This window comes from Gadus chalcogrammus, chromosome 2 (assembly GCF_026213295.1).
Source record: "Gadus chalcogrammus isolate NIFS_2021 chromosome 2, NIFS_Gcha_1.0, whole genome shotgun sequence".
In the NCBI taxonomy this organism is placed as follows: Eukaryota; Metazoa; Chordata; class Actinopteri; order Gadiformes; family Gadidae; genus Gadus; species Gadus chalcogrammus.
Genome location: NC_079413.1, coordinates 2,641,310 through 2,669,283, shown reverse-complemented (window position 1 = coordinate 2,669,283; position 27,974 = coordinate 2,641,310). Strand labels below are relative to the sequence as shown.

Below are 27,974 nucleotides of genomic sequence, written 5' to 3'. Positions count from 1 at the left end.
TACGGATTCCGCTCGTTTCGTTACAGAGTTGCAGGCCTGTTATTCCTTCCTAACTTGGCCCTTTGGTGTCATGCTGCGTCAGTTGCTGTGTGTCTGTCTCCCCAGCCTCGGTCCAACTGTCTGGGCTGGAATGCCAACACGCCCGGTGGACGGGCGGGGAGGGGTTGCAGGAGGGCGATTGTATTTTTAACGGTGGCGCACGGAAGCGTCAGCCGTGCATTGGATCCTAACGCTGTCCATGGTTGCCTCGGCAATCTAATGTCCACTTCACCCCTCCAGTCCCGTCCAAGTAAGTAACACAGTGCTTCTATTACTGTTTTGGCTCTCTTTAAAAATAAAAAAATATGTAGCCTAACTTTATTCAAAGCGAAATTGCCAAACTCTCGTACCAAACCACCGAAGTGCCATTAGGTTCCGTTATTAAGTTGTTTGAGTGTCAAATTAAATGAATGGAAGTATTACTGGAAACTTTGCTCAGAATGTCCCATAAGGTACGCAAGTAGGCCTATATGCCTGTTATGCGAGTGGTTGATCGAGGTGGTCTAATGGCCATGCATGTTATACGCATGACGCGCCGCAGTTTATCTGGTACCCTCCTTATTTGGAATTTGTGACAGCATAAGCACATTTCTACCCACCCAATATAGGACTGCATATTCCCATAGGCATTACTGCTCGTTGAAGTTTGGGTTCTGTAAATTGTTTGCATTGCCAAATTTAGCATAACAATTTAGATTACTTGCTGACCTTGGGTGAGATGTGTGGATAATTCTAATATTAGGCAAAAAGATTTGAAAGCGTCTAATCTAGATCACTTTAAGACGTGATGTTTATTATGTTAAAGGTAGGCCTGTCTCACATAGACGGAGAGCGTTACAGGAGAGAATGCATTAAGGCATGCTCGTTTTTTATCGTTCCTGTGCACATTTGTCCTTTGACGCGGCCTGCTTCTACATGGATGGATCTTTCTTTGTATACTTTGGAAGTATAATCTTTGCTGACGAACGACATGGCCACGACTAATTGGAATGAGGTTAAGTCCAGCCCTCTAATCTGTGTGTGTGTTTGTGTGTGTGTGTGTGTGTGTGTGTGTGTGTGTGTGTGTGTGTGTGTGTGTGTGTGTGTGTGTGTGTGTGTGTGTGTGTGTGTGTGTGTGTGTGTGTGTGTGTGTGTGTGTGTGTGTGTGTGTCTGACTCGGCTTGTAATGCTCACATTTCCTCCTCTAACTTAAGCCATGTCACTTAACTTTGGATTCAGCCCTGACCTGCTCCTGGCGTTTCCACCCTATTGTTGCTCTTTCTTATCTTGAGGCTTTACAATTCAGTACGACGCGTGTCAGTGGATTAGAAGCCTGGTGACGTATGCTCTTTGCAGAAAGTTGGCACTGACAAACGTGCACACACACACACACACACACACACACACACACACACACACACACACACACACACACACACACACACACACTGACACGTATACACACACACACACAAACTGACATGTCCACGAACATACGTACACACACACACACACACACACACACACACACACACACACACACACACACACACACACAAAAATAGACACACCCACACACATTATAAGGTAGGATGTGGGTCAGTGAGACAATGACTATGTGTGTTCCTCCTCATTTATTTCAGGTGATGGTGTTCTCTGATCAAGTTACACTCACCTTAATATGCATGGTCGAGACACAGGCACACACACACACACACACACGCACGCACACGCACACAAACACGCACACGCACAGCTTATTAGAGCTCTCATTGTCTCAGTAGAGCCGACACAGGTCCATCTCATGATATTAATTATGGGCTTGGCTTCACTAGTACAGACCCATCATTCATTGGACGAGCTACACCTGTTTTTGGCCCCTAACATCACTCGTCTGTGATCAAAGCCTAAATCCACTAGCTATGTAACAGGAAAATCAATACAACGGCCTGCAAAGCTGTCTTTTCTATCAAAAACACACTCCTCATCGCCGCTGCCCACTTCCCACCATCGTTTTCCTTCTGGAGTTTGGTTTCCCCGTCGTTTGTGTCGAATGCCACCCTGACCACGGGTCCCTACTCTGTTTTAAGATGGCTCTTCTTGACCTCTCTGCCCAGGCCTGTGTTGTGATTAGGTGTTGCGTGCCGGTTTGTGTGTGCGCTGGGAACGGGAGCGTTCTGGCCCTGGGTGCAGGTTTCTCTGTTGCGCTAAGTCTGTGGCTCAGGCCTCTTTGTTCTGCCCTGCTCTCTCTCTCCACGCGCCATTGTGCCTCAATGAGGAGGCAAATGCAACAGGAATGCTGACTGTTACAGTTTAGTATCTCTCTCTCTTGCTCTCTCTCTCACTCTCTCTCTCTCTCTCTCTCTCTCTCTCTCTCTCTCTCTCTCTCTCTCTCTCTCTCTCTCTCTCTCTCTCTCTCTCTCTCTCTCGCTGTCTCTCTTGCTCTCTCTCTCGCAATTACTCTCTCACTCTCGCTCTCTCTTTCTCTCGCTCTTGCTCTCTCACTCTCTCTCTCGCACTCATACTCGTACTCGCACTCGCTCACTCTCTCTCTCTCATTCACTCACTCACTCTCACTCTCTCCCCTTATAGAGTGTGAACTAAATCTATCCCTTTCTTCCTCTGTCTTTCCAACCCGGTACCACGACTGTCCGTCATCGTTTAGTCACGAAAATGAATCTATTCTATCTATGTTTATAATAATAGAGTCCCAGAGAACAATTGCCCTTAATCTTTGCTATAAGGAACATAATATGAACCCATGCAAAATTCAGTCCACAGGATTCATAATTGTGTTTTTGTTCTTCATGAAGCATCAATGTTAAAGTTACAGAAGCGAGGGAACACTGGACGAGAGTGTTTATAAAGTTCCCTCTGATGTTTTCCAGATAGAAAAACAATGTGGCGCTTGGTCTTTTAATTGGGGATGTAGGAAAATATAGAATATAGAATTACGCCAGGCTGGTTTATGATAGACAAACAATCCGACTTTTCAGAGTCAGGTTGACACTCCCCTGGCTCGACTTCAGGAACTACTCCTTGTGCCTCCTTGTTAGTGACTCCTTGTTAGTCAAATGAGTGTCACCTGTGTTGATTACTGATTTCGTGCACCTGTGCTTACTTCCTGTTTGCCAGTTATTTCTCTGTCTGGTCTGTGATGTTCCAAAGTGAGAACAGCTTTCTTGTCCTTTCTGTCTTCCTTTTGGGATTCCACTCCAGTCAAATTCACACAACGATATTGAGGGGAATTCACACTCTTCCCACCGCTGCCAGAAGTATTACAAACCACATTCGGAAGTCCCTTTTACAAAGACGTTCTCATCTTAAAATACGTGTTTGGCTGATGCACCAGTGAACCGGAGCGCACCTGAGATTCGTGTTACGTCGGCGGAAATCGCTGAGCGAGTTACATCAGAGTAGCGCCCGCCCGGTGCCGCTCCGACTCGCTGAACTCCGAGGAGCGCATCCTTCCAGAGAGACGCTCGCCGCAGCGCTGGCGTCGGGTTTCATTGCAACGGGAGATTCCCTCATGACTCGGCAGCAGCACTTCATCTTCCAGGCGCCTCGGCAGCACAGATGAGCGACGCTCCGATGAATGCATGGGAACGGGGTCGGGGGGGGGGGTCCGATATGAACGAACAGCAGATGCTATAAACGAGGCAGGTCTTCTTATCAATGAGCCGATGGAGACGGCCAAGTGATGGATTGTGTTTTTTGACGATGAGTTGATGACGTAATGCAGTTCACGTCCTCTATTCGGCCGTAGTAGAAAAAGTTTCAATATTTTTTTTCTTGTGTTCTCGAACCAGGTGGAGCACACCTCGAACTGTTATTGGGTTTGACCGAGCGTAGCCTCCGCTGCCCCCAGTGCAGAGGGACCCCCCTGTGACCCGGTGAGCCCAGCCCCCCCCCCCCCGCCCCCAACGGTGAGGCTATCCTCATCATCCGGTGTCTCGGAGGAAGACCGAGAGAGAGAGCGAGTGCGACAGAGAGAAAGACTTTTTGTGGTCCCTCGCTCTACATGCCTCACCACAGTCCGTGAAGACTGAACCAGAAAGCTGAGCGGGCGTCACCTGGAGGAGGAGGAGGAGGAAGGTCATGGACTCCCTGGACGACCGTCTCCCGGAGACCCGGGCGGAGCGCATCGCCCGCTACAAGGCCGAGCGGCGGCGGGAGCTGGCCGAGCGCTTCGGAAGCACGGAGGAGCTGCCCTCCAAGTGGGGGAGGAGGGAGGGGGAGGACGGCGCCGCCGCCGTCGCCGGGACGACCGGCGCCGTCAACGGTAGGGCGCGGGACGTTGCCAACGGTTACCAGGAGGCTGCGGCGGAAGGGTCTGCGTGCCTGAGGAGGTGAGGCCGTCCAGAGAGAGTTATGTTTTTTTATGTTCCCGCCCCGCTCACGTTGTTAAACGTCATAGCTTACATTTAATACAATGTGGTCGATTTGTTGAAACTTGCATTTGACTTGTGTGTTTACATGTCAAATGCAATGGTTTTGAATACAGGGGTTTGAATGTGCTACGTACATGTCTGCTGTGCAGAGTTATACACCAAAGGTATGTGTTTATGTGTTCAAATATATGAAGAGGATTAAGGACCGAAAGTAGCTTTCTTGTGTACTGTCCTGTATTGAAATGCATGCAAATACACACACACACAGACACAGACACACACACACACACACACACACACACACACACACACACACACACACACACACACACACACACACACACACACACACACACACACACACACTCGGAGCCAGTTGAAATAATGCAGGCCTATAAAGAACAAGGCTGTTGGGAGCCCTGGGAGGAGGTCAAACTCTGACCTTTTGAAGGCCCTGTGTTCAACAGCTGCCGTCTGGTTTGTAGGTGCTAATTAAAACCTAGAGGTCTGAAGCAGGACCTCCTAGCAGCACGCTTAATACCAACTTATTTCCTACCAGGCGTTTGGCTCTCGTCTCAACTCCTATTCCCATCTCATGGCTGTGATAACTTTCAGTCGGACTGGGCAATACGCTGGGGGAAACTATGAAGTTAGGTTTCTAAATAAGTACTGGTTTGTTCTGTCGCTGAAATAAGATCATCAGATAGACAATCACACACTCCTCCTCTTCCTGCCATTACCCAGAATGCCCTTCAACATAGAGTAAAATCTTCATTATCTATTCAATGTAAAACAGAATAATGTTAAATAAGTGGCAACAAACCATCTTAACAATGCCATTAAATGGAGGCTAGGTTTCTATGCATTTCTACCCGTGACCACTGAAATGGATACTTGACCTGTTTCAAGTGTTGGAGGGGCCACCCCACCTCATCATTGAACAGCGGACTCCACATCCCAGGAGATAGTGATAATGACACGAGATGACATGAGTGCATTTAAGAAGGTCTGAGTCAACCTGCACTGCATCCAATCAGAAAGAAGCAGCTGCCGCTGTCAGATCTGATACCAAGTCCCCCCCCCCACACACACACACCTTCAGGCAGGGAGCCCAGGAGGGCTCTGCTAGCACGGGGGTGGTAGAGGGGGGGCTAACCCCCCCGGGGCTGACTCTCCAAAGCTCCACACAGGGGTGTCTGTTGGACGCCCGAAGTGTGTGTGTGTGTGTGTGTGTGTGTGTGTGTGTGTGTGTGTGTGTGTGTGTGTGTGTGTGTGTGTGTGTGTGTGTGTGTGTGTGTGTGTGTGTGTGTGTGTGTGTGTGTGTGTGTGTGTGTGTGTGTTGGAAAGTCCGGCAATTGATGACTCCTCATCGACAACAACATCCCTATCTCTCTCCTGATTGGCCGCCTTCTACTTCCTTGTTCCTCGTTGTTTGTCACGCCTCAGCAGCCAAGATGGCGGTCCGAGCGCCGCCTCCCTCGACCTGGCGGTCAAACCGGGCGCCGACGGCGGGGGGGGTCGCCGCCGCACCCGCCGCTACCTCCCCGGCGCGTCCGGGGGCGGGCGCAAGACCGGGGAGCGTTTCAGGACCCAGCCCATCACGGCCAATGAGATGCAGGAGAGCAGTGGGTAGGAGGAGCCGAGATGCTGCGTCCGCCCAATGGGGAGACCTCATCCTGGGGGTCTTGATCCCTTGGGGGAACCACTAACCCAACGCTGTTTTGGTTTTGTTTGAATGTTATTCTCCACACTGCTTCCTTTAGAGCCCCACCGAGGTTTAAGTCAACCGATATTATTGGTTTAATAATAAACCTTAATGTTGATGAGAATGCTTAATGCAGAAGAAAGCGACAGCTAAAGCTTGCTTCTTTAGGTGTCTTAATACACACCTTTAAACTGTCAATGGTTATAATGATCTCCCAATTATAAATAACACATTAGCGGTTGGGTTCTAGTTGAAGTTTGTTACTAAAAGCCATGCCAGACTGCATTCATCTTTCCGCTCAGTTCTACGGTTCAATAAAGACTATAGGCCCTACTTTTTCTACTGTAGCTGTCGTTATGGACTCACCCATCCCTTCCCTCACTAACCACACAGACCTCTGAACTAACCATTTCCAGCGCTGTGTGGTTTGCATGGTTTTGCATGTGTTTTCCATCTCGCCTCTGCCTCCACAGAGGTGCTGTGACGAGCATGCCATACTCGTTCTGTCTGTCTGTGCTCTTCGTTGGAACCGTCTCACTAACGACAAACTCAGAGACTTGTTTTAGTGAGAGAACCGACGGCGAATCGTGCACCCTGTGGTGCCACTGTCCGCACGGTGGTTTGAGTCACTGCGTGTCACTGACCTCATGGACTGTCTTCTTCCCCCTAGGCTGCTGGAGGCGGAGGAAGAGGAGAACCCCAAAGGTAACGTTGGATGTAACCCGGCCTGTATCGTAGCGTTTTTTGTGTAAACAGCAAATCAGCAGCCAACAGCTGATGATGTATATCCCCCGCCACCATGCTCCCCCCCCCTAATTAAATACAGTGTCGCGTTACTGTAATAGAAGTCAGTATTAACCGCTAATGGCAAGGTAGCAAAGACAGCGTCCATTGGGCTCTCTTAAGGATTAAGCTTTTTATTGTTATGAAATGACATTCAACGTACAAATAGCTAACAAGTTAGTAATTAGTAGATAAACTACTGATGCTAACGTCGCTAATTGTCCTATTTTCAGGCTACACAAGTTTTGAGCTTCACATTTCAAACGGTACGGAAACGTGCGCAGAGCAGACGTCCCCGAACCCGATGGAGTTGCCTCCGCAAATAACAACCCCTGAATTCACAAATCTATTTCTGACCTTGGCCAAATTCGTGTGAAGGTTCTTTATTTAGACTCTCCCCACGAGTACCCGTGTGTCCACGTTCTAGGCTCTGCGATGATGGATTTATAGACTCAGGTGCTCTGGGAAAGAGAAGGCTAATTTAACGGATGATCAAATTTGTCGTGGTTGACGACCGCACATGTTTTTCTTGACCTCTGGTTAACCAGGAGCTGAGTTTTGTCACATGACCCTATTAACAAGACCATTGAAAGGAAACGACACCATTTTAAATCTTTCGAATAAATACCTTCTTAGTGGAGAAGACTCCATGGAAAGTATATAACAAGGGTTGCTTCCAATTTGTGTGACATAGTGTTGCATGTGTGTGTTTGTGTGTGCGTGCATTCTTTTATATCCCCAGCTGATGTGAAGACGGATGACAGAGCCAAGATGAGTGTAGCAGCCAAGATGTCTTTATTTAAAGTAAGTCAATTATAACAACATGTGTACTATACCTGGCCCCCAAGCCTGTGTCAACCCCGCCCTCAGCCCATTGTCCCCATGATGGATCTTAGACCTACCTCCAACACCAAGTCCCAGATCTGTCTAGATAGAACTACCTCCAACGCCAGGTCTAGAGACTTTGTCTGAGGTAGTTCTAGAGTCTAGAACTACCTCAGACACCAAGTCCCTAGATCTGTCTAGAACTACCTCCAACACCAAGACCCTAGATCTGACTAGAACTACCTCTCAACACCAAGTCTCTAGATCTGTGTAGAATTACCTCCAACACTGGGTCTCCATGCAGCTCTAGATCGGTCTAGAGCTACCTCCAACACCATGTCTCTAGATCTGTCTAGAACTACCTCCAACACCAAGTCTCTAGATCTGTCTAGAACTACCTTCAACACCATGTCTCTAGATCTGTCTAGAACTACCTCCAACACCAAGTCCCTAGATCTGACTAGAACTACCTCCAACACCAAGTCCCTAGATCTGACTAGAATTACCTCCAACACTGGGTCTCCATGCAGCTCTAGATCTGTCTAGAACTAGATCCAAAACTACATCCAACACTCCCCTTGGAATTCCCCCTAAGTCTCCATGCAAACATAAACAACATCCTGGAGCTTGTTGATGTTGTGTTTATCCACCAGGTTTAAACACCTTAATGTTGCCTTCGATACGGTAACACTATTAGACCAGGAGAGACTCACACCGGCTCCAGCCGCGGCATTCTGTGGTCTCACATCTAGCGCTGCACACAGAGAACCCAACACGCTGCTCAACAGGAATATTAAACCCTCTGACAGGTGCTGTCCTCGTTAAATGCTCCAGGTTCAGGCTGTGGTAGCTCCGTCTGCTCACGGAGAGACAGACTTCATTTACCTCACAGTGAATGATTCATAACACGCACTGCGCCCTGGTGTCTCCATGGAATCTAAGAACGTTGACACTCAATATCACTTCGCTTCACGGCTTCAATTTATTATTTGAGGATAATGTTTCACTGCATTTGATTTCATTTTGAAGTACACTAGCCACATTCGGGTTCAGTACACTTGTCATGTACTGAACTTGTTGTGGCTGGCTTGCCCTGACCTCAAAGATCTGGACGTGTGTGTGTGTGTGTGTGTGTGTGTGTGTGTGTGTGTGTGTGTGTGTGTGTGTGTGTGTGTGTGTGTGTGTGTGTGTGTGTGTGTGTGTGTGTGTGTGTGTGTGTGTGTGTGTGTGTGTGTGTGTGTGTGTGTGTGTGTGTGTGTGTGTGTGTGTGGGGCAGGGGAGGGTAACCCAAACTGGGGCCTGGGGCTCTGGTTTCACCGGGGCCGCTGTGGCGAGCATTCAATCCCTCTGTGTTAGGGTCCACTCTGCAGCCAGCCTACCTGATCCAATGGCCCTCTGACCCACTGCCCAGTCCTCCCACTCCTCCTCCTATTCTTGTTCCTCCACCCCTCTGTTAGACATAAAACTGGACAGAAGTAGAGCGAATTTATCGCTGCCACATGCCTGGAACCCTTTTTATACCACCCCCGCATCCCGGCTCCTGCCTCCCCTCCTGTTGTTTATCTGAATCTGTTCGGCGAGGTCGAAATGGACGATGGATTTAACAACTGGGCCGGAGTGGCGAGGGGCACCTGTTGCCTGGTAACGGTGCACCTGTCGGGGAAGTCGGCCAGTGGCTCGTTTGCCAGTGGCTCGTTTGCCAAGATCTTGGTAGCTCGTTAAGGAGGCGACTTAACGAGTGAGCAGAGATTGAGGTAGCTTAGCAAGGTAGCGCAATGGCACCTCATATCTGATCACTGTATTATTGACCGAGGAACCCTATAAATGTTAGATATCTTCATACTTTTATTTGTTTCATACACTCACAGTCCTAAGTTGCCAAATTGTTTCGGATCTTGCCCAAGACAAAGCCTGGGTGTAATGGCTGCTAGGACAAAAATTTGTTTAAAAAATGATCAGATAAAATAAAATAATCCTTTATTGATCAGGTATTGAACAGCCTAGGACCTAAATACTGAAAATACGTCACATGTCAACACATGTGATTTCTGTGTTGGAAGTGAATCCTCTCACGCCAGGATGTGGCCACGGCACCCTTTAAGACCCGTGACCGCGGTACTCCTCTATGAATCCACCGTGACCTGACAGCACCCCGTCTCCGTAGGAGCTGGAGAAGACGGCCGCCCCCGAGTCCTCGGCCTTCCTGAAGCCGCGCTCCGGGAGCCTCTGTCTGGAGCGCAGGGCTCGCCATGGCAACGAGAACCGCTCCCTCACCCAGCCGATCACCTGCGAGGAGATGGTGGCCATCAGGTGTGTGATGATGATGGTGGATGATGATGGCAGCGAAGATAGAGGAGGTTATTATGAAGTATAGTTAGAATGTATTTTAGGTAGTTGTTCTTATACCAGTCCTATTAAAGCTGCACTATATAGGTTTCCCTAGTGGTAAGAGTTGTAACTACGCTTAGAGCTCCATCATTTTCACACGACAGTTACTCCCGTCTGAGATTTTCCAATGGTGGTGGGAAATGTAACATGATCAAATAATTGACGGAAAATAATTCCTTGGATGGATTGACTTGAGGATGGGTGCGATATATTCTTGAGAAACTCTCTAGCTCTTAATTAATGGACTATATCGCTACAGTGAAAGTGATATAGTACAGGTTTAAGTATCACTAGTAGAAGACGGTACTACCCAAAGCCACAGTGAGGAGACAAGTCGGTATCAGCCATCTTGGATCAAGGAACGCCCCAGCTAGGCTGGGGCGTTCCTTGATCCAAGATGGCTGATACCTTGAAGCAAGATGGCCGACGCTGCTCCCTCGCTACATCCCACCCTAACCACCCTAACCCTCCCCCCCACACCACAGATCACAACCTGCCCCTCCGGCCCCAGACCTGCAGGCCTCAGAACCTGAGGAGGAGGCCGACGAGAGCTGCCGGCTCAGTGTGAGCCAGAAGCTGGCCCTCTTCAACAACCTCTCCCTGCCCGGCATGAGCAGCAGCAGCAGCAGCAGCCAGGGGCCCCGGCCCCCACCGGGGGGCCCCCCGGAGAGGAGGAGGCAGAAGGGGGCCCGTTATCGCACGCAGCCCATCACAGTGGAGGAGGTCAGCATGGTGGGTAATTATTCAACAAAATCCCATTTAAGAAGGGCATTGTTTACAATGTCAATTAAGAAGACATAGTAGTCTTATATTTTAAAGACCTAAAAAAAACTAAATTATATCCTTTATTCTATACTGGCCACCTTTAAAACAAGACTGAAGACTTTTATGTTTGCTATAGCTTTCTGCTAAAAAACTTTGCCTTTATTTTCTATTTTAATACTAAAATGCCTTTTTAACTTTCTATTTTTGCATATGTTTTTCTTTTACTTGCCTATTATTTTATTTTATTGTATGACACTGTTTATATGTGAAGCACTTTGAGTCTGCCTTGTGTATGAAAAGTGCTAAATAAATAAAGTTGCCTTGCCTATACTGGTGAGCTTTAACTTTAGATTGTCTGTGAAGTTTACCACACCAGCATTTTACTGTCGTTGTACGTGACAAAGTAAATCAATAAAGCTTTGGAATCCTGAACTTTCCCCACCACAAGCTATCCCCTTACCGCCGTCGATCCGCCTCTCTCGGTGCTCTGTGTTCAGCTCCAGAAGGGCCCGGTGCAGCTCCCGGCGTTCTGCCTGGAGCCCCACCTCTCGGGCCGACAGCAGGCCCTGTCCGTCAACCTCAAGCCCAGCGAGCTGCGCCTCTCCACGCCCGACGTGCGGCCCGCCAGCCCCCCGGAGCCCGGCGCCGGCCCCCCCCCGCCGCCGGCCCGCACCGGCCTGTCCCGCTCCGAGTCGGAGCCCGCCATCAGGGGCATCCTGAAGAAGAGCCGCTCGGACGCGGGCGCGGCGTGGAGACCGGGCATGGCGGCGGCGGTGGCGGGGGGGCCGGGGCAGAACGGCGGTGGCGGTCGCGTGGAGGACCCCGGTGAAGGCCGGCAGGTGGAGGAGGAGGAGAAGAAGAAGGTGGAGGTGGTGGAGGTGGAGAGGCAGGCAGCACCGGTGCTCCCTCCGAGGAGGCAGAGGAACCGAGGCTCGGCCGCACCCTGGCGCCAGAGGGCTCCCGCCGCTGAGACGCAGGTCGGCGCCGGGCCGTCGGCGAAACCCCCCACGGACCCCCGAGGCCTCCCCCAGGAGGAGAAGAGCCAGCAGGACGAGGCTGGCCCCGCCTGTCTCTCCTCCAGACCCAGGTAGACGCTTCACACCTGATGTCACACCTGATTAAGAAGTCTCGTCTGTCCTCGACGCGATATCTCAAACTGTCACTGTCTATGTGCATGACGAATAAAGCTTTGGAATCCTGAAGGCCCAATCCAATCCCAATCCCATTTCTACCATTTACCCCTTACCCCTCCCCCTTGTTTTGAAAGGACTTATTTGGCCATCATCATCATCATCATCATCATCATCATCATCATCATCATCATCATACTCATCATTATCCTCGTCTTCGGCTGTCTCCTCTTTGCAGGGAGGGGGCTGAGGAAGAGCGACTGCGTAACGAGAGGTCACATCCACCCGGCGGTCGTGTCCGGGTCACCCTGGCTGAGGGCGGCACCCTGACGCAGCAGACGGAGCCCCCCGCCGACACCAAGGTGGGACCGCCTCCTGTGGAAAAACCCGTACTCAACGTCTTCATCAGCGTTGATATCGATGATGATGTTGGTGGCTCAGTAAAACAGAATGATAAAAAAAATAATAATACATTCTACTTTAATTGTGGCTCCTGCCACTGGGATCTCAGCGAGACTGATTCAGATCAAACTCCCATCCTCCCTCTAGGTACCAAGGAGCTTCGGTCCCGGATCTGTAGACAGACTTAACCTAGCGTTTCCTTAGCAAAAGGTCACGCCCCCTTGACCCCCACAACACTATTGTAATCCCTCGGCCGTTGTAGTGAAAGGGGAACTAGATCTGAGCCCACCACTTCAGAGCCTGTCCAAGTCCACTTGTTCATCAGCAATACAGTGAATTAGCAGCTTTAGGAGAGTAGGGGTTAGATATCGCACCATGTGAGCCTGGTTCAGGCCACAGTTTGAGACCTTGTTCGTGGATTAGGGCGGGCTATCTCAGCCACCCTCGCTCCTGCAGACCTAACAGAGTGGCCGAGTTTGAGGAGAGTCGACTTTTCCTTCAACGACACTAGATATCTCATCTCCTAGCAACCAATCAGGACTCTTAAGACTCGTGTTACGGTCCTCTTGGGATTTCCCCCCCTCTTGGAATTATATGAAGCCATGTATGTAACAGGCGGTCGATGAACTACGTTGTAAACCGGCCGTCCATTAACGAGGTTATTAGTGTGATGTCATGTTTTATTTTTCCCCGCTGTTACATGTTGACTGTATATACAGCTTTTTGTGTGTGTGGGGTTGTATGTCTGTGTGTGTGTGTGTGTGTGTGTGTGTGTGTGTGTGTGCAATGGTGTGAATACCACTTTAATGCACAGACATGCAATACCACATTGCTTCACTTGTGTATTTCTATATTAAAAGTGCCCGCGCCTCATTCTTCTTTGCTCTACTGCCCCCTGCAGGATGAGAATGACAACTGCACCCTTCACCAAGACACAGTGGACCATCTCTGCTGGGTAAGACATTCTGCACCGCACCGCTCGAATAGCAGACGAAAGCAGAGATGTGCGTGAATATGTTAACGCTTTGACACTGGTAAATGTTTCAGGAACTTTCTGTGTGTTTCTCTCTGTCTTTCTCGCTCTGTTGTCTGTCTGTCTGTCTATCTGTCTGTATATCTGTCTGTCTATCTGTCTGTATATCTGTCTGTCCTTATGTTGCGCTCTCTCTTTCTGTTTCTCGCTCTCCCTCTCGCTCTCCCTGTCTCTTTTGCTCTCTCTTTCTCTCTCACTTTTTCTCTCTCTCTTTCTCTCTCCATTCTGTTGAATGGTCTCTCACCCAGGACCCAGTCTTTGCCTCTGTGTATTCTAGCAGACCACCTCAGTATGTCATGTGTTTCAACCAGGTAAAGTCCTCAGTGTTGCTGCGAAACGGTTTAAAGTCTGCATGACCAATCATACATGGCTCCCGCTGTGCATTGTGTGAGAATGCAGTGAGTGACGTGTTTTTACGTCGGAAGTCAAGTGGAATTTAACGTCAAATAATGAAATGTTGACTTCATTTTTGCCTGTTTCAATTTCTGACTGATTTTGTGTGAATTTCCTTTTTATTTTATGGGAAAAAATGTATTCTTGTGAAGTATTTGCTGAAAAAGAATGTTCAGTTATTTCACGGCTAGTATGACTACTAATGTGTTCTTACTATAATGTTGTTTGAATGAAAGTCATCTTTCGTCCTCTATATTCCTGTCTCTCTGGCGCCCTCTAGCACCCACCATATGAACTGACTAGCATGTGCATGGACTCGCCGTCGGTCTGTTAGCCCCGGTTTAACCGCAGCCTGCCCTCTCCTCTCTCCTCAGTCTAACCTGTCCTTCGAGGCACAGGAAGTGACCTCGCCTGCCCGGGTCCAGCCCCAGTGGAGGAAGAAGGTGATGCGACATGGATGTTTGCTGGTTTACCCTTATTTGTCTTAAATTGGAAATGGGGAAAATTCTGTTATGCATCAATAAACAACGCAAACACACCAACACAAATAAACACAACAACCAAACCACCCCCAAAACTTTTTTTTAAAAATAAAAATAATAACGTTAAACCGTTATTTGAATGGATCAGTTTGATACATCTTAGACATGTATTGATTTGATCTCATTCCTCAATGTTTCTTTTTATAACGTCTGTCCGTCCGCCTACTGGTTGTTGTAAAAACGTCCCGTGTTAGCCCTCCCTGACCCCAGCCCGGTGTCGCTCTGTGTTCAGGCGCAGGGTAAAACCCTGGAGGGCGAGCCCCCCCCTCAGAGAGAGGAGTCGGTGGAGGAGAAGGGGGTGGTGGAGGAGGAGGAGGAGCAGAGTGCGTCCGCCCGTCCGGACACAGAAGAGCCGGCGAGCGCCGGGGAGAGCGAAGCCTGGACTCCGATGGCTGCGGCCGCACGCATGGCCAAGAGAGGTGAGCCGCGGTCTGTCTCTCCTGCTTGACCCGTCTCTCTCTCTGTCTCTCTCTCTGTCTGTCTCTTGCTCTTCCGCTTTCTCTTTTCGAATATTTTTATTGAATTTTGAATATTTTTATTATTTTTTGTGTGTTTCATACTATAACCGTCTGTGTAGTCGTACTATATAGTCTGTTGTTTGTTTTCTGTTGTGTCGTCCTTCCAGGTCTCGGCTCTCCGGAACCAGACAAACACGACGCCTTAGAGAACAAGAGGCCGTCTGCCACGACCTGTCCCTCGGAAGGTCAGTCCTCAGAAAACCTGCTCTGCATGGTCCTCCTGTTTGGAGTAGTTTGTAAAATAGATTTTCCTTTTGTAAAAGAAAATTATAGAATTATGTGTGTGTATTACGCGTTGCATGCGTTCACTTGATTCCAATTCATTCATTCATAACCCATCGAGTGTTGGTTTGAGCGGCATCCGTCCTGCCCAACCCAGAGCGTCACCCCAAAGCTTTCACCCCCGTTTCCCCCTCACAGACCTGTGGGGTCCGGGCCCCTCCCAAACCGGGGGCCCCCAGGAGGAGGCGGAGGGGGCGTCGCCCCCGGCCGCCCCCCGGGGGACGGACGGCTGTTTCTACGGCGACCTCTCCTCCCCGCCGGCCGCCTGCGTCCCGGCGCACCCAGAGGGGGGGGGGTCCGCCCCGGAGCCCCAGCCGGACCTGGGGGTCTTCTGCCAGACCAGCACGGCCATGTGAGTGGAGCGTGAGGCTGGACGCGTAGTCCCGGGATGGATGTAGTTTGTGTGTGCATGTGTGCAGTTTTATGAAAGAAATGATTGGAAGGTCTGTTTTGTGGTCGTTTTATGAATAGTTCTGTTTTGCTGTACCGTGTGACTCTAATGTGTGTGTAACCGTGCGTGTGCGCTGTACCGTGTGACTCTAATGTGTGTGTAACCGTGCGTGTGCGCTGTACCGTGTGACTCTGACCCCTCCCCCTGTGCTCCGCGGCGGTCTCAGCCTCAGCTCGGCGGTGACGGAGCACCGGCGCGCCGTGCGGCCGTCACGCCGCTCCCAGGGCTCCAGGAACCCCCTGAGGGCGCTGGCCGCCCGGGCCGACATCAACCAGGACCACATGGGGGACCACGGCGACCCCAACGGGACCCCCGACGAGAGCGCCGCCGCGACGGCCCAGAAGAGTGAGTCCCCGTCCGCGTCCCCGTCCCCCCTACGCACACGCTCACACGTCAGACTCTAGGTTCAGAATCTATCAAGCCGGGGGGCAGACCTGCTCCAATCTAGGGTGCAAGGGGCGTGGTGCCCTCTTCCGCTTCCTTTCTATGTTGTAGTTTGCGTCAGCCAGTCGTGTTGCTCTGGGCGGGAATCTGGAAGCACGTTATTGTCCGACGGGGAACGCTACCTCGGCCAGCGCTAGTATTCCTTTCAAGGAAGGCTGGAGGGAAGAAAAGCTTAAACATCCTGGGCAGGCAGCCATGATCTTAGACAAAGCGTCTTTAGTTTAAAGGTTTCAAATCAACCTTGTTCAGACTGGCCACTATTAAAATCCTCTTCTGAAGGCTTGAGTGGCAAGCTTTCTTGCCACTCATGATATTCTCTTCAATAGAATATCTGGAAACGAGGTGTGACCCCGCCCCTTTCAGTTTTTGGTTTTCCTGCCCAGGTTCTGTCTGTCTCAAAATAATCAACAAATGTCGTGCTTGTGTTGTAAGACTATCGTCTTGTACATGGTATGAAAGTACTCAAGGGGTGGGTGTGTGTGTGTGTGTGTGTGTGTGTGTGTGTGTGTGTGTGTGTGTGTGTGTGTGTGTGTGTGTGTGTGTGTGTGTGTGTGTGTGTGTGTGTGTGTGTGTGTGTGTGTGTGTGTGTGTGTGTGTGTGTGTGTGTGTCCTCCAGAGGCTAACAACTCCCACTCACGCCAGAACAGCAAAGAGAAGGTGGTTTCCTCCGATGATGTCATCGACACCAACCACGCCCCCTTCAAGAGCCTCATGCTCCTTCAAATTAAAGGTCAGACTACAAATGGATTTCTCTATGCATACACAGTATTGCAATGCTGTGAAAACAACATGAATATAAACGTACAGACGCACATTGATTTTCAAAGCTAAAAGTGCTGTATAACCATTTATTATATTCGTGGCATGTGTGTTCACACCAAATGCTCTTCTGATGAAGTCATTATAACTAATAACATTGGTAGATGTACTTTGAGTAAAGCCATGGTTACGATGGATTGATGTGTGTGTGTGTGTGCGCGTGTGCGTGCTCGTGGGTCAACAGGCAGGAAGCAGGTCCAGACCCGGCTGGTGCAGCCCACTGCCGCCTCCCTGAACAGCGGAGACTGCTTCCTGCTGGTCACCAAGGAGAACTGCACCCTGTGGAGCGGAGCGCTCGCCAACGCTGCCGAGAAGGCCAAGGTATCACAGAGAACCAGCCCCACGGACGGGTGTTTAATATACTATAGTATATTAACATTTAGGGCATCCAGCAGACTCCTTCATCAGTTCATGCACTCATTCACACACCGACGGCGGAGTCAACCATGCAAGGCGACAGCAAGCTCGTTAAGACCAGTAAAGGGCTGATTATGGGCCCGCGTTCCCACAACGCAACGACCACGCGTGAACCTTTTAAGGTTCTGCGTCAGCGTTTATAAGCCGACGGGGGACACCTCGACACTCAGCTAGGAGGAGCGAGGGATCAAACTACCCGAGCTTAGCCGACCCAGTATATTAATAATAATATTCTATACTGATGTAATTCCCTTTATATGACTCTGACATTGTAATTAAAATGTTTACTCTGCTAAAATAAGTTAACATTTTGTAATGTATCCAATGCTAGAAGAGTGAAGGTGATACAAAGGGGTTGGTGCAGCGCTAGGGCTAACGCTAGTGCTAATGCTAGTGCTAATGCTAGTGCTAATGCTAATGCTAATGCTAGTGCTGCTGCTGTGTGTCCCCAGGCTGTGGAGCTGTCCTCCTACGTCCAGAGCCACGGGGACCTGGGCTGCCGGGCCCCCCAGTCCCTACACCTGGAGGAGGGGGTCAACGCCGACAGCAGCCTGGCGGCAGACTTCTGGAGCCTTCTGGGGGGAAGGGGACAGTACAGAGGTGGGTCTGAGTCCCACCTCAATCTCGTAGTTTGTGGTTTTAGACGAATAAATGTATCAAATGAAATGTGTTGTCTTAAGTTGTTTTGGGCTGTACCATGGTACCCTGCGATCCTATCTGCCACCACGTGTTATGTTAAGTTGTGTTTTTATGTTGAGTTTAATTCTCTTGCATTAAGTTGGGTTGTTGTGTTGGGTCGTACCATGTGATCAGTGGTGTTGCATTAGCTGGTGTTGTGTTGGGTCGTACCATGGTGGCATGTGGTCAGGGGTGTTGTGTTATTGTTTTGGGTCATATCATGTGGTCAAGGGTATTGCATTAGCTGGTGTTGATGTGTTGGGTCGTACCATGGTGGCATGTGGTCAGGGGTGTTGTTATTGTGTCAGGTTGTACCATGGTACAATGTGGTCCGAGGTGTTGCATTAAGTTGGGTCGTACCATTGTACCATGTGACCAGGGGTGGTGTACTAAGTCGGGTCATACCATGTGGTCAGGGGTGTTGTATTAGCTGGTGTTGTGTTGGGTCGTACCATGGTACCATGTGACCAGGGGTGTTGTTGTGTTGGGTTGTACCATGGTACAATGTTGAGGGCTGTTGTATTGGGTCGTACCATGTGACCAGGGGTGTTGTACTAAGTCGGGACATATCATGTGGTCAGGGGTGTTGTATTAGCTGGTGTTGTTGTGTCGGGTCGTACCATGGTACCATGTGGTCAGGGGTGTTGTATTAGCTGGTGTTGTTGTGTCGGGTCGTACCATGGTACCATGTGGTCAGGGGTATTGCATTAAGTCGGGTCGTACCATTGTGGTCCTCTCCCCCTCAGGGGCGGGGCCTCCGGAGGAGGACGAGCTGTATGAGCGGGGCGTGGTGGAGTCCAACTGCGTCTACGGGCTGCAGGACAACAGGCTGGTGCCCCAGGACCAGGCCTGGGCCGCCGTACCCAGCGTGGCCCTGCTGGGCCCCGCCCAGGTCAGACCGCCCCCCTGTCCCCAGGGGCCCTCTGCTCTCTGGGGGCCCCTGCTCTCTGGGGCCCCCTGGGGGGCTGGGGTCCCTCTACAACACACGTTTTGGTTGTTGATTAACACAACACATTCGACACTGTAGGCATGGAGAGGGAACTTTATTTGTGTCATACTTTTCATACGTGAGGCAGACTCAATGTGCTTACAGTGACATTTTACATTTAGGGCACTTAGCCAACGCTTTTATCCAAAGTGACTTACAATAAGTACGTTGTGGATGTGAGAAAGTGAAAGTGCTTCCCACAGAACTACTGTAGAACTACAAAGATTCAGAGTGTTCAGTGCTATCGCTCACCTAATGATCAATATGGGTTCACTCATGAGCTATGTGAGGTTTGTGGACTGTTTGGGAGGTTTGGGAGCACTGAAAACATTACCCCTGTTATTCTTCAACTATAAATTCACATTTTCATTTAGGGCATTTAACAGACGCTTAAATATGCTTTGATGAATCCATGCGTCTATAGTATGATTTCAATACGTCCAAGTTATCAACTTTGTTTCACACTAGCTCCAAGTCAATTCAATTAAATGGTAACCTCTTCCGTTTTCTCCTGTAGGCGCTGGTGTTTGACTTCGGCAGCGAGGTCTACCTGTGGCACGGGACGGACGTGTCCATCGCCAACAGGAAGGTGGCGCTGCACCTGGCCGAGCAGGTGTGGGGCGGAGCCTATGACTACAGCAACTGCAGTGTCAACCCGCTAGACCCCTCCCACAGCTGCCCCAGCATCCAGCTGTGAGTCTGAACCCGCGCCAGTGGCTTCTATACGTGGTCATTGTCTTATATGATCGTCAACGTAGTGATCTATGCAATTATATCACAGATACTGAAATAAGTCTTAAATATGAAGAAAAAAAGGAGGTCAAATCCAATGTTTTTGCCCGTTCGCCCCAAAACACTGTGAACGTTCCACTTTGCTGCAAACGCAGGTGGCTATCAGGTGGGTTGTAACCATAGGGATAACAATCCCTCCTCTTCCCTAAAACCCTCAGCCCCAATCACAGTGTTCGAATGGCATCTGAATCAGTGGGCTCTCCGGCTCTATAAGACGTTTTTACACGCCACATTGGAACCATAGTGACATGTTACGAGTGTCTGTCCTCATCGGGGTGCGTGTGTCGTGGTCCTCTATGCAGGCGGGGCGAGGGGCGGCCCAGCTGGGCTCTGTTTGGGGTCATCTCCCAGCACCGTGAGACGGCCCTCTTCAGGGAGAAGTTCCTGGACTGGCCCAGTGGGGCTACCGTCCCAGAGGAGCCCAGGCCACCGCTGGAGGGCCCAGCGCAGGTCAGATCAGTGCATGGATGAAAGTGTTGTCCGGTTTGAGAAATGGTCTGCAGTTGTTGAAGCTTTAAGTGTTACACAGAGTGGAGCCATATTCTAAAACCAACTCACTGTCAGTGTTGGTTTATTAGCTCTAGAAGTATTAATTTACCATTAAGATATTAAATAACAATAATAATGATTAAATAAATGTGTCAGCTATTTCTGAAGATGGTGGTGAACGTCGAAACATGACATAAAAAAAAAAAGACATAACATTGTTGATAGCCACTGAGTCTGGCATTGCATAAACATAATACAAAAAAGAAAAAAAATCATGAAACTCGGCATAGGCGTCTTCAGATGCACCCCACTGAACTACATCCTGTCTCATCAGTCATCTGCAGGCCTGACGGCGACGCCCATGGCGACGACCACGGCGACGCCCACGGCGACGACCACGGCGACGACCACGGCGACGACCACGGCAACGCCCACGGCGACAACACCGGCCGAGGACACCTTGTGCCCCTGCGATGCCAAGGCCCTTCTGATGGGACAGGGGTCCCCCCGGGACTCCCAGACCGGGCCCCATGGGGCCGTCCCACTGGACGGAGGACGACAGGCGGGGCTGGAGACGGTTGCCGTGGAGACGTGGCTGGTCCAGGAGGGGGAAGACGGCTGCGGGGTTCCCGTGGAGAGCGACGGGCAGCTCCACGAGGGGGAGACGTACGTCGTGCGCTGGACGTACACCGCAGGTGGGGACACACGCGCACACGGCGCACTCGCCATGACACAAACTGCTCAGAGACACACACACACTGCTCACAGAGACACACACACACTGCTCACAGAGACACACACACACTGCTCACAGAGACACACACACTGCTCACAGAGACACACACACTGCTCACAGAGACACACACACACTGCTCACAGAGACACACACACACTGCTCACAGAGACACACACACACTGCTCACAGAGACACACACACACTGCTCACAGAGACGCACACACACTGCTCACAGAGACACACACACACTGCTCACAGAGACACACACACACTGCTCACAGAGACACACACACTGCTCACAGAGACACACACACACTGCTCACAGAGACACACACACACTGCTCACAGAGACACACACACACTGCTCACACAGACACACACACACTGCTCACACACAGACACACACACACACACACACACACACACACACACACACACACACACACACACACACACACACACACACACACACACACACACACACACACACACACACACACACACACACACACACACACACACACCTCAGATACACTCACTCTTCACTGACACACTGCTCTCACACACACACACTGCTCAGATACACTCCTCACAAACACTTCACACACACAGACAGTCTCAGTACCATTCACTAATTGACCAATATGTGTTCTGCATGTTTAGGTAAGGGCAGCAGCCCAGAGGACACGAACAGGAAGGAGAAGACTGTCTACTTCCTGTGGCATGGACGCCACTCCCCCATCAGTGGGCGGAGTCCCGCCTCCTTCCTCTCCATTGGGCGGAGGAGTGAGGAAGACTCCCAGGTAGACAACCGCCATGTTTTTTTGTCCCATGACTGCAACTGTGATCACTGCATACCAAGATATCCAATACATCCCTTAGTTGAGTCAACTAATACTACGTATTTTAATATGTAGCTTTAAAGAAGTCTGTTGTTATCCTAGGCAAGATGCGCCAATATTGTATATTTATTTTACGTGAATCTTTGGCAAATGATGTAGACAGTGATAGAAAAATATACAGGCCAGAGCATTATTTGTTTCGGCAGGATATGAAAAGGAGCGTCCCATAAAAGTTCACATAAAAACCGTATTTGTTGTAATTCCCGTGGCCTGTTGCACTTTAAACACCGTCTCGAATTTGGCTTTCAAGTAAGCAAATTGCTTTTTTCCAATTACTATTTCTATGGACGGTTTTATTGGCATCTTTCAAAGGAAATGCAGACCTTGCTACCATTCATATCTTACAGAAGAGGGCTGGTTAACGCATAAAATTGCTAGAATGATATTCCAGGAGGCCAAAATGTCCCATTTTCAATTTCGGAGCCACGTTTTATGTTTCTTCCATTTGACATTTATTGAAATTGTATTACTGAGTTATAGTCAAAAGTATTTCCTCTCGTAGGGCTGTTAGTGTGCGATGTCTGCTCCACGTCAGGGTGTATGTTCCCAACATTGGGGGTCAGGAAGAAAGAATAAATATCTTAAATAAGCAGTCATATTTTCGTTTTATTGCTGCCTTGAAAAGTAACTCCTCCTTCGAAACCAAATCGTTCAGTGTGTGTGTGTGTGTGTGTGTGTGTGGCCCCTGCAGGTGGTGGTGCCCCAGGGTCAGGAGCCCCCCTGCTTCATGCAGCTGTTCGGCGGGGGTCTGGTCACTCACAGGGGGAGGCGGGACCCCCAGCCACCCCCCCCAGGTACAACCCCCCCCCCCCCCCCTCAGCGGGGGTGTCATGTTGCTCATCCAGAGGTGTCGGTGTAAAGGAATGGTGACGACTAAAAATAAGGATCAATCCTAACGGCACAAAATTGTTTCAATATTTTAATAAATTCATTAATGTATTTATTATTTTAGTTTATTAGTGTTATTTATTAAGTGTACAGGAATGACGACCAACAGAAAATAAGGATTAATACTAAAAGATAACAAAATAGTTTCAATGGTATAATTCATTAATTCGTTCACTAATGCATTTATTTTTAATTGTGTTTTTAATTATTTAGTGCATATAAAATCTGCATTTATAGGCTTTGTGGCGTTTCGTGACAGTACATTAATCCTTCCTTATTCCTCATTCGCATGGATTAGTAAAACATGGGTAAAAATAATGAGTAATAATTAGCAATAATACCAATTAGTATTCAGCTCATTATATCGCGCAGGCTGTGTGGCTCCAGCCCTGTCCCATCCCAGTACAGGAATGGCTGGGGGGGGTCTGGGTGGTGTGGGGGGGGGGGGGGGGGTGGGGGGGTCAGGAATGCCCTCCCCTGATAACCTCCGGACCGTACCCCTCCCGGAGTGTCTCTGTACCTGGGGGGTGCTGGCACAAGACCCATCCGTCTGCTGCCCCTGACGCGGTGCTCGTCTCTGGGGTGTGTGTGTGTGTGTGGGGGTGGGGGTGGGGGTGGGGGTGTGTGTGTGTGGGGGCTACTCGGACCACTGCCCTATCGTTCAGCGCTGTCTGCCCAAAGGGAATTCAGATTTGAATTAGCCTCTTGGGTAACTCTGGCACGCTAACATTCTGTACTTACTGCCCCTGCCAAACAAATGTCAGATGAGTAATAAGTGATAAGTGTATTATTCACATTTGCGTTATCCATAATCCACATGGCAGAGATTACACTACGCTTACACCGATCAACAATGTCCGCTTAATAGCTCCTCATGACTGGGTTGTCCTGGACTGGCCTCATAGCCGCACACGCTGGCAACAGCTGACATCCTATTCTACAAGGAAACGCTAGGCTGTGATACGGTGGGGGTACCGGTCTGATGGCTGCCTCGAGGAACGGCGCCCGGGGGAATGTGTGTGAATCAGAATCAGTGGAGTTACTTTTATTGCAACCTATTGTACAAGTACACAAGGAGGGTAAGCTTCTTAGGCTTGGTTCCTAAACAGTCACATAGCAGCCACGATAAAAGATAGAAGTAAATAAAGACAAGTGATATAAATAAATATGTAAAAAATAAGTTAAAGCAAAAATATGTAGTAGCTTGTGTGTGCTCCTTTTCCTCCAAACGTCTAACTTTCACCTCTTCCTCCTCTCCCTCCCCGTCTGCCTGGATGTGTTCCCAGCCGCGTGGAGGATGTTCTGCGTGCGAGGGCAGCGCCCGGACGAGGCCTCCCTGCTAGAGGTGGACTGCTGCTGCGCAGGGCTCCGCTCAAGAGGCGCTGTAGTTCTCCTCAACGGCCAGCAGGGGTCGCTGTTCCTGTGGCACGGCGGTAAAGCGCACGCCAGCTCCCGCGAAGCGGCCAAGAGAGCTGTGGATCGCCTCAATCAAAGGTAAGTCTTTAATTCTGCTAAGGCTGTTGTGAGGGGGTTGTTGTGATGTAATGACGGGGTTTATTCTTTGTTACCATGGTACCGGTTTAGTTCCTCATCTGTTCAGTCATCAATTGTTTTTGTTATGATTGTTACCATTTATGTTATTTGTGGACCTATATAACAAACAAACATACGATTTAGTAAATGTTAAACAGTGTGTGTGTGTGTGTGTGTGTGTGTGTGTGTGTGTGTGTGTGTCTGTGTGTGTGTGTGTCCAGCAGCCTAAAGGTCCTGGTGGTAGAGGAGGGATCAGAACCTGCTGAGTTCTGGACGGCCCTCGGAGGGCAAGACCGGAAGGCCTACGACTGCATGCTACAAGGTACACGCACACAAAATAAAACACACACAAAATAACACACACATCCTCTGTGACACATATCAGGGATTTAAAGTTACCTAAATGTCCACATACACACACACCTACACTTACACAAACACCAATACCTACACACACCTCAGACTGACCGTGGGGGTTATTCCAGACCCGGGGAAGTACAACTTCACGCCGCGGCTCTTCCACCTGAGCGTCCACGACGGCGCCTTCCAGGGGGAAGAGCTTCAGAGCCCCGCCCGCCTGCCGGGGGTCACCATGGCGATGCCGTTCGTCCAGGAGAGCCTGTCTTCTGCCCTGCGGCCGGGTAAGTCTCTCTCTCGCTCTGTGTGTGTGTGTGTGTGTGTGTGTGTGTGTGTGTGTGTGCGCCCGATGTAGAGCAGCCTCTGACATGTTTATGTACTCAAACGATGATTGACGTGTACTATCCACGCCAAACATATATCTTAAACACGGTCAAACAGATGTCAGAGCTCCTCCAGCCCGCTCCGTCTTTAACCCCGCTCTCTCCTCTCTCCTCTCTCCACCTCCAGCCTGGTTCCTGCTGGACAACCGCCTGGAGGTGTACCTGTGGCAGAGTGGCCCCGCGGCGGACCCTGGGAGCGGCGCCCCGGCCTGTAGCCGCGGGGCTAACGCACGGCGCTGCGCCATGCAGACTGTGCTGCAGTACTGCAGAGGTGACCCCGACCGGCCCTCTCCTGGTGACAGCGGTCCGGGAATTGGAAGTCGTTTTTGTCGATTTGTAATCCTGATGTTGTTGTTTTTGTTGTTGTTGTTGTTGTTGTTGTTGTCCAGAGTTGAACCCCAGGCGCCCCCCCATGGCCTACCTCATCTCCGAGGGAACGGAGCCCCTCACCTTCACCAACGTCTTCCCCCACTGGGAGAGGAGGCCCAGCACCAGCACACAGGTACCACCCACGCCCAGTCCTCCCAGTACACAGGTACCCCCCACGCCCAGTCCTCCCAGTACACAGGTACCCCCCACGCCCAGTCCTCCCAGTACACAGCTACCCCCCACGCCCAGTCCTCCCAGTACACAGGTACCCCCCACGCCCAGTCCTCCCAGTACACAGCTACCCCCCACGCCCAGTCCTCCCAGTACACAGCTACCCCCCACGCCCAGTCCTCCCAGTACACAGCTACCCCCCACGCCCAGTCCTCCCAGTACCAGTACACAGGTGCCCCCCACGCCCAGTCCTCCCAGTACCAGTACACAGGTGCCCCCCATGCCCAGTCCTCCCAGTACACAGGTACCCCCCACGCCCAGTCCTCCCAGTACACAGGTACCCCCCATGCCCGGTCCTCCCAGTACACAGCTACCCTCCACGCCCGGTCCTCCCACTGAGGGACAGAGAATGACTGTATGGGAGCCTCGAGGGCTGTAGAAGAGCCTATACAGGCCTGTGGTTCAACACAGAGGTAGATGTTGTCATATTGTCAGAGACCGTTTTGTAGTCCTCTTAATGACACAGCGAGGTTGACGCTAAGATAACTGCTCTTGCTTGAATCACCATTTTAATCTCTTTTTTTTTAAATCCTTTGAATCCTTAAGAAGTTACACTCATCGTTTCCACATTATTTCGACTGATATAAGTTGTTTCCTGGTGGGGCCTCTTGGACCAGATCAATATTGTAAATAAGAAACTGTTTGTTTCTTATTTAATAATGTTTTATCTGCAAAAATAAAGGTTAAATAAAAAAAATAAAAATGTACGACATTCCCAACGCGCTGATGATCGCTGCGGCTCTCGGAGAGCCCTCCTCTGATGCCGGTCTGGCTGTGCCCCTGCAGGGGGACACGGGGCCCGCCAAGCTGGTCCTGGTGCAGGACGCGCTGGCCCAGCTCCCCACGGCCCCCCACGCCGCCGGGGGCTTGCTGCCCGGCGGGACGGACCCCCAGCCCCAGGAGGTCTTCCTGCCCGACCACGACTTCCAGGTAAGCCTGCCGAAGCGCGTGTGGCACCGCCTTGCACTTAACGTCAAAGAGTCAACGGGAGTCGTCGGAACGCTGAATGGTTTCGGTTCATCTTAGTTACGCGCAGGTAGAGCGTTTAACGTGAACCGAGGGACGTCCTGTGCCGTTTGTGAAGTTAAACCGCCTCATTTTAGCCAATCTGTAAACACTCAATCAACTGCCTTAACGAGCCTCGCATCAAAGGGTTAGTCGGGGGTTAGTCGAACCTTGCCAGGTTATATTATCCCCGTTTGATGACGCTCAAACAATGCAAGGCGTTGGAGAGGTTTAGGGTCCCTGACACTCAGATTCGGGATTCCCACCCCACTCTGGTGGTCTGATTGTACCTGACCAGATCACCCCCGAACTTCTGACTGCTTCCTCATCCCCCGTATCTGAAGTAAAGAGGAAGGAGCCCTCTGAGTGAGGGACAGAACCGGTCCGAGGCAGTTGACCAGAGCGCAGTGTTGTGTTGATCTGCAGGCCGTGACGGAGGTGGAGCCTGAGGACGACTCCCTGGCCGCCCGGACGCAGGAAGACGTCCAGAAGAGCAAAGAACTGTTTGTGTAGGAAGGCCTCCAGAAGTGACTGTGACTCCCCAGCAGGGCTCTACATTGGGCCTATAAGGGAGAGGTGTATGCTAGGACGATAACCTGCCTTGGCCCAATGGACTGCTTCGCCCCCATCACCAAAGAATATGGATTATCTATGTCATCTGAGAGTCAGAGATTACCCGATTTTTGTATTTTCTTTTTCTTTCGGAGACAACCATTGTGTGCACATGTTTTCGGTGGCTGTATGTGTGTGTGTGTGTGTGTGTGTTGGTGTTTGTGTGTGTGAGTTCATGCGTGAGTCCTATATAAGTTTGGCACCTAAAAGGCCTTGATGTGTTGAGAGCCGACCGCTCTTCCAGTGTTTCACGGACCGACTTTTTTCTTCTTCTGCGTGAGTTCTGTCCGGGTGAATGGGCTCCCTAACCGACATGGTGTTCTGAAGAGCAATTATTTAAAATGGCAGCAACAAAGATCACAGAGTCCAAATAGATTTTCTTAAGAAAGTTACATTTATCTGTACAAATCAATGAGAAAAGACAATTCAGGTGGGGGGGAGGGACAAAATAATGATATCAGTAACAAACTGAGCTGAGGACATGACAGAAAAGAGTGCTTACAAATAAAGAAAACGCTAATGAAACTAAATAAAAATGGTGACCGCTTTAATTGTGTCCTCCTGGAATCGTTTTAATGTCTGCGTGACAAACGGCCTTCGACACAACGCTCGTTTTCAATTGCAGATGAAAAATATAAATCCTGCAAGGTTCACACAGAACCCCTGATTGGTCGACGCAAAACGGTCTACTTGAGAGTGCAGAAC

At 50.2% G+C, this 27,974-nt stretch overlaps 1 protein-coding gene across 5 annotated transcripts; it reads left to right on the top strand.

Annotated features, from left to right (window-relative positions):
* Positions 1 to 4: 4 nt before the first annotated feature.
* On the top strand, positions 5 to 27,478 carry svilc (supervillin c). Of its 5 annotated transcripts, none has more exons than XM_056612171.1 (32): positions 5 to 289; positions 3,828 to 4,367; positions 5,859 to 6,038; positions 6,785 to 6,819; positions 7,640 to 7,701; positions 9,887 to 10,032; positions 10,596 to 10,842; positions 11,373 to 11,962; positions 12,244 to 12,367; positions 13,309 to 13,362; positions 13,689 to 13,751; positions 14,208 to 14,276; positions 14,608 to 14,794; positions 15,001 to 15,078; positions 15,314 to 15,527; positions 15,793 to 15,971; positions 16,687 to 16,800; positions 17,074 to 17,210; positions 17,759 to 17,906; positions 18,731 to 18,876; positions 19,490 to 19,665; positions 20,067 to 20,214; positions 20,588 to 20,948; positions 21,653 to 21,792; positions 22,583 to 22,685; positions 24,066 to 24,273; positions 24,534 to 24,634; positions 24,798 to 24,953; positions 25,180 to 25,323; positions 25,442 to 25,554; positions 26,439 to 26,582; positions 27,084 to 27,478. In XM_056612171.1, the coding sequence occupies exons 2-32, from the start codon at positions 4,117 to 4,119 to the stop codon at positions 27,168 to 27,170; spliced, it is 4,905 nt and encodes a 1,634-aa protein (XP_056468146.1). In that variant the 5' UTR covers positions 5 to 289; positions 3,828 to 4,116; the 3' UTR covers positions 27,171 to 27,478. The 5 variants fall into 5 exon arrangements, with proteins under 5 accessions (XP_056468146.1, XP_056468156.1, XP_056468136.1 ...); XM_056612181.1 differs by having other exon boundaries at positions 5,856 to 6,038; positions 24,537 to 24,634; XM_056612161.1 differs by having other exon boundaries at positions 5,856 to 6,038.
* The last annotated feature ends 496 nt before the right edge of the window (positions 27,479 to 27,974 follow it).

Coding starts and splice junctions, on each gene's coding strand:
- svilc (XM_056612161.1), top strand. CDS start 4,117: ATGGACTCCCTGGACGACCGTCTCCCGGAGACCCGGGCGGAGCGCATC. Junction 15,079..15,313: donor CACGACCTGTCCCTCGGAAG/GTCAGTCCTCAG, acceptor TCCCCCTCACAG/ACCTGTGGGGTCCGGGCCCC. Junction 17,907..18,730: donor GGGAAGGGGACAGTACAGAG/GTGGGTCTGAGT, acceptor TCTCCCCCTCAG/GGGCGGGGCCTCCGGAGGAG.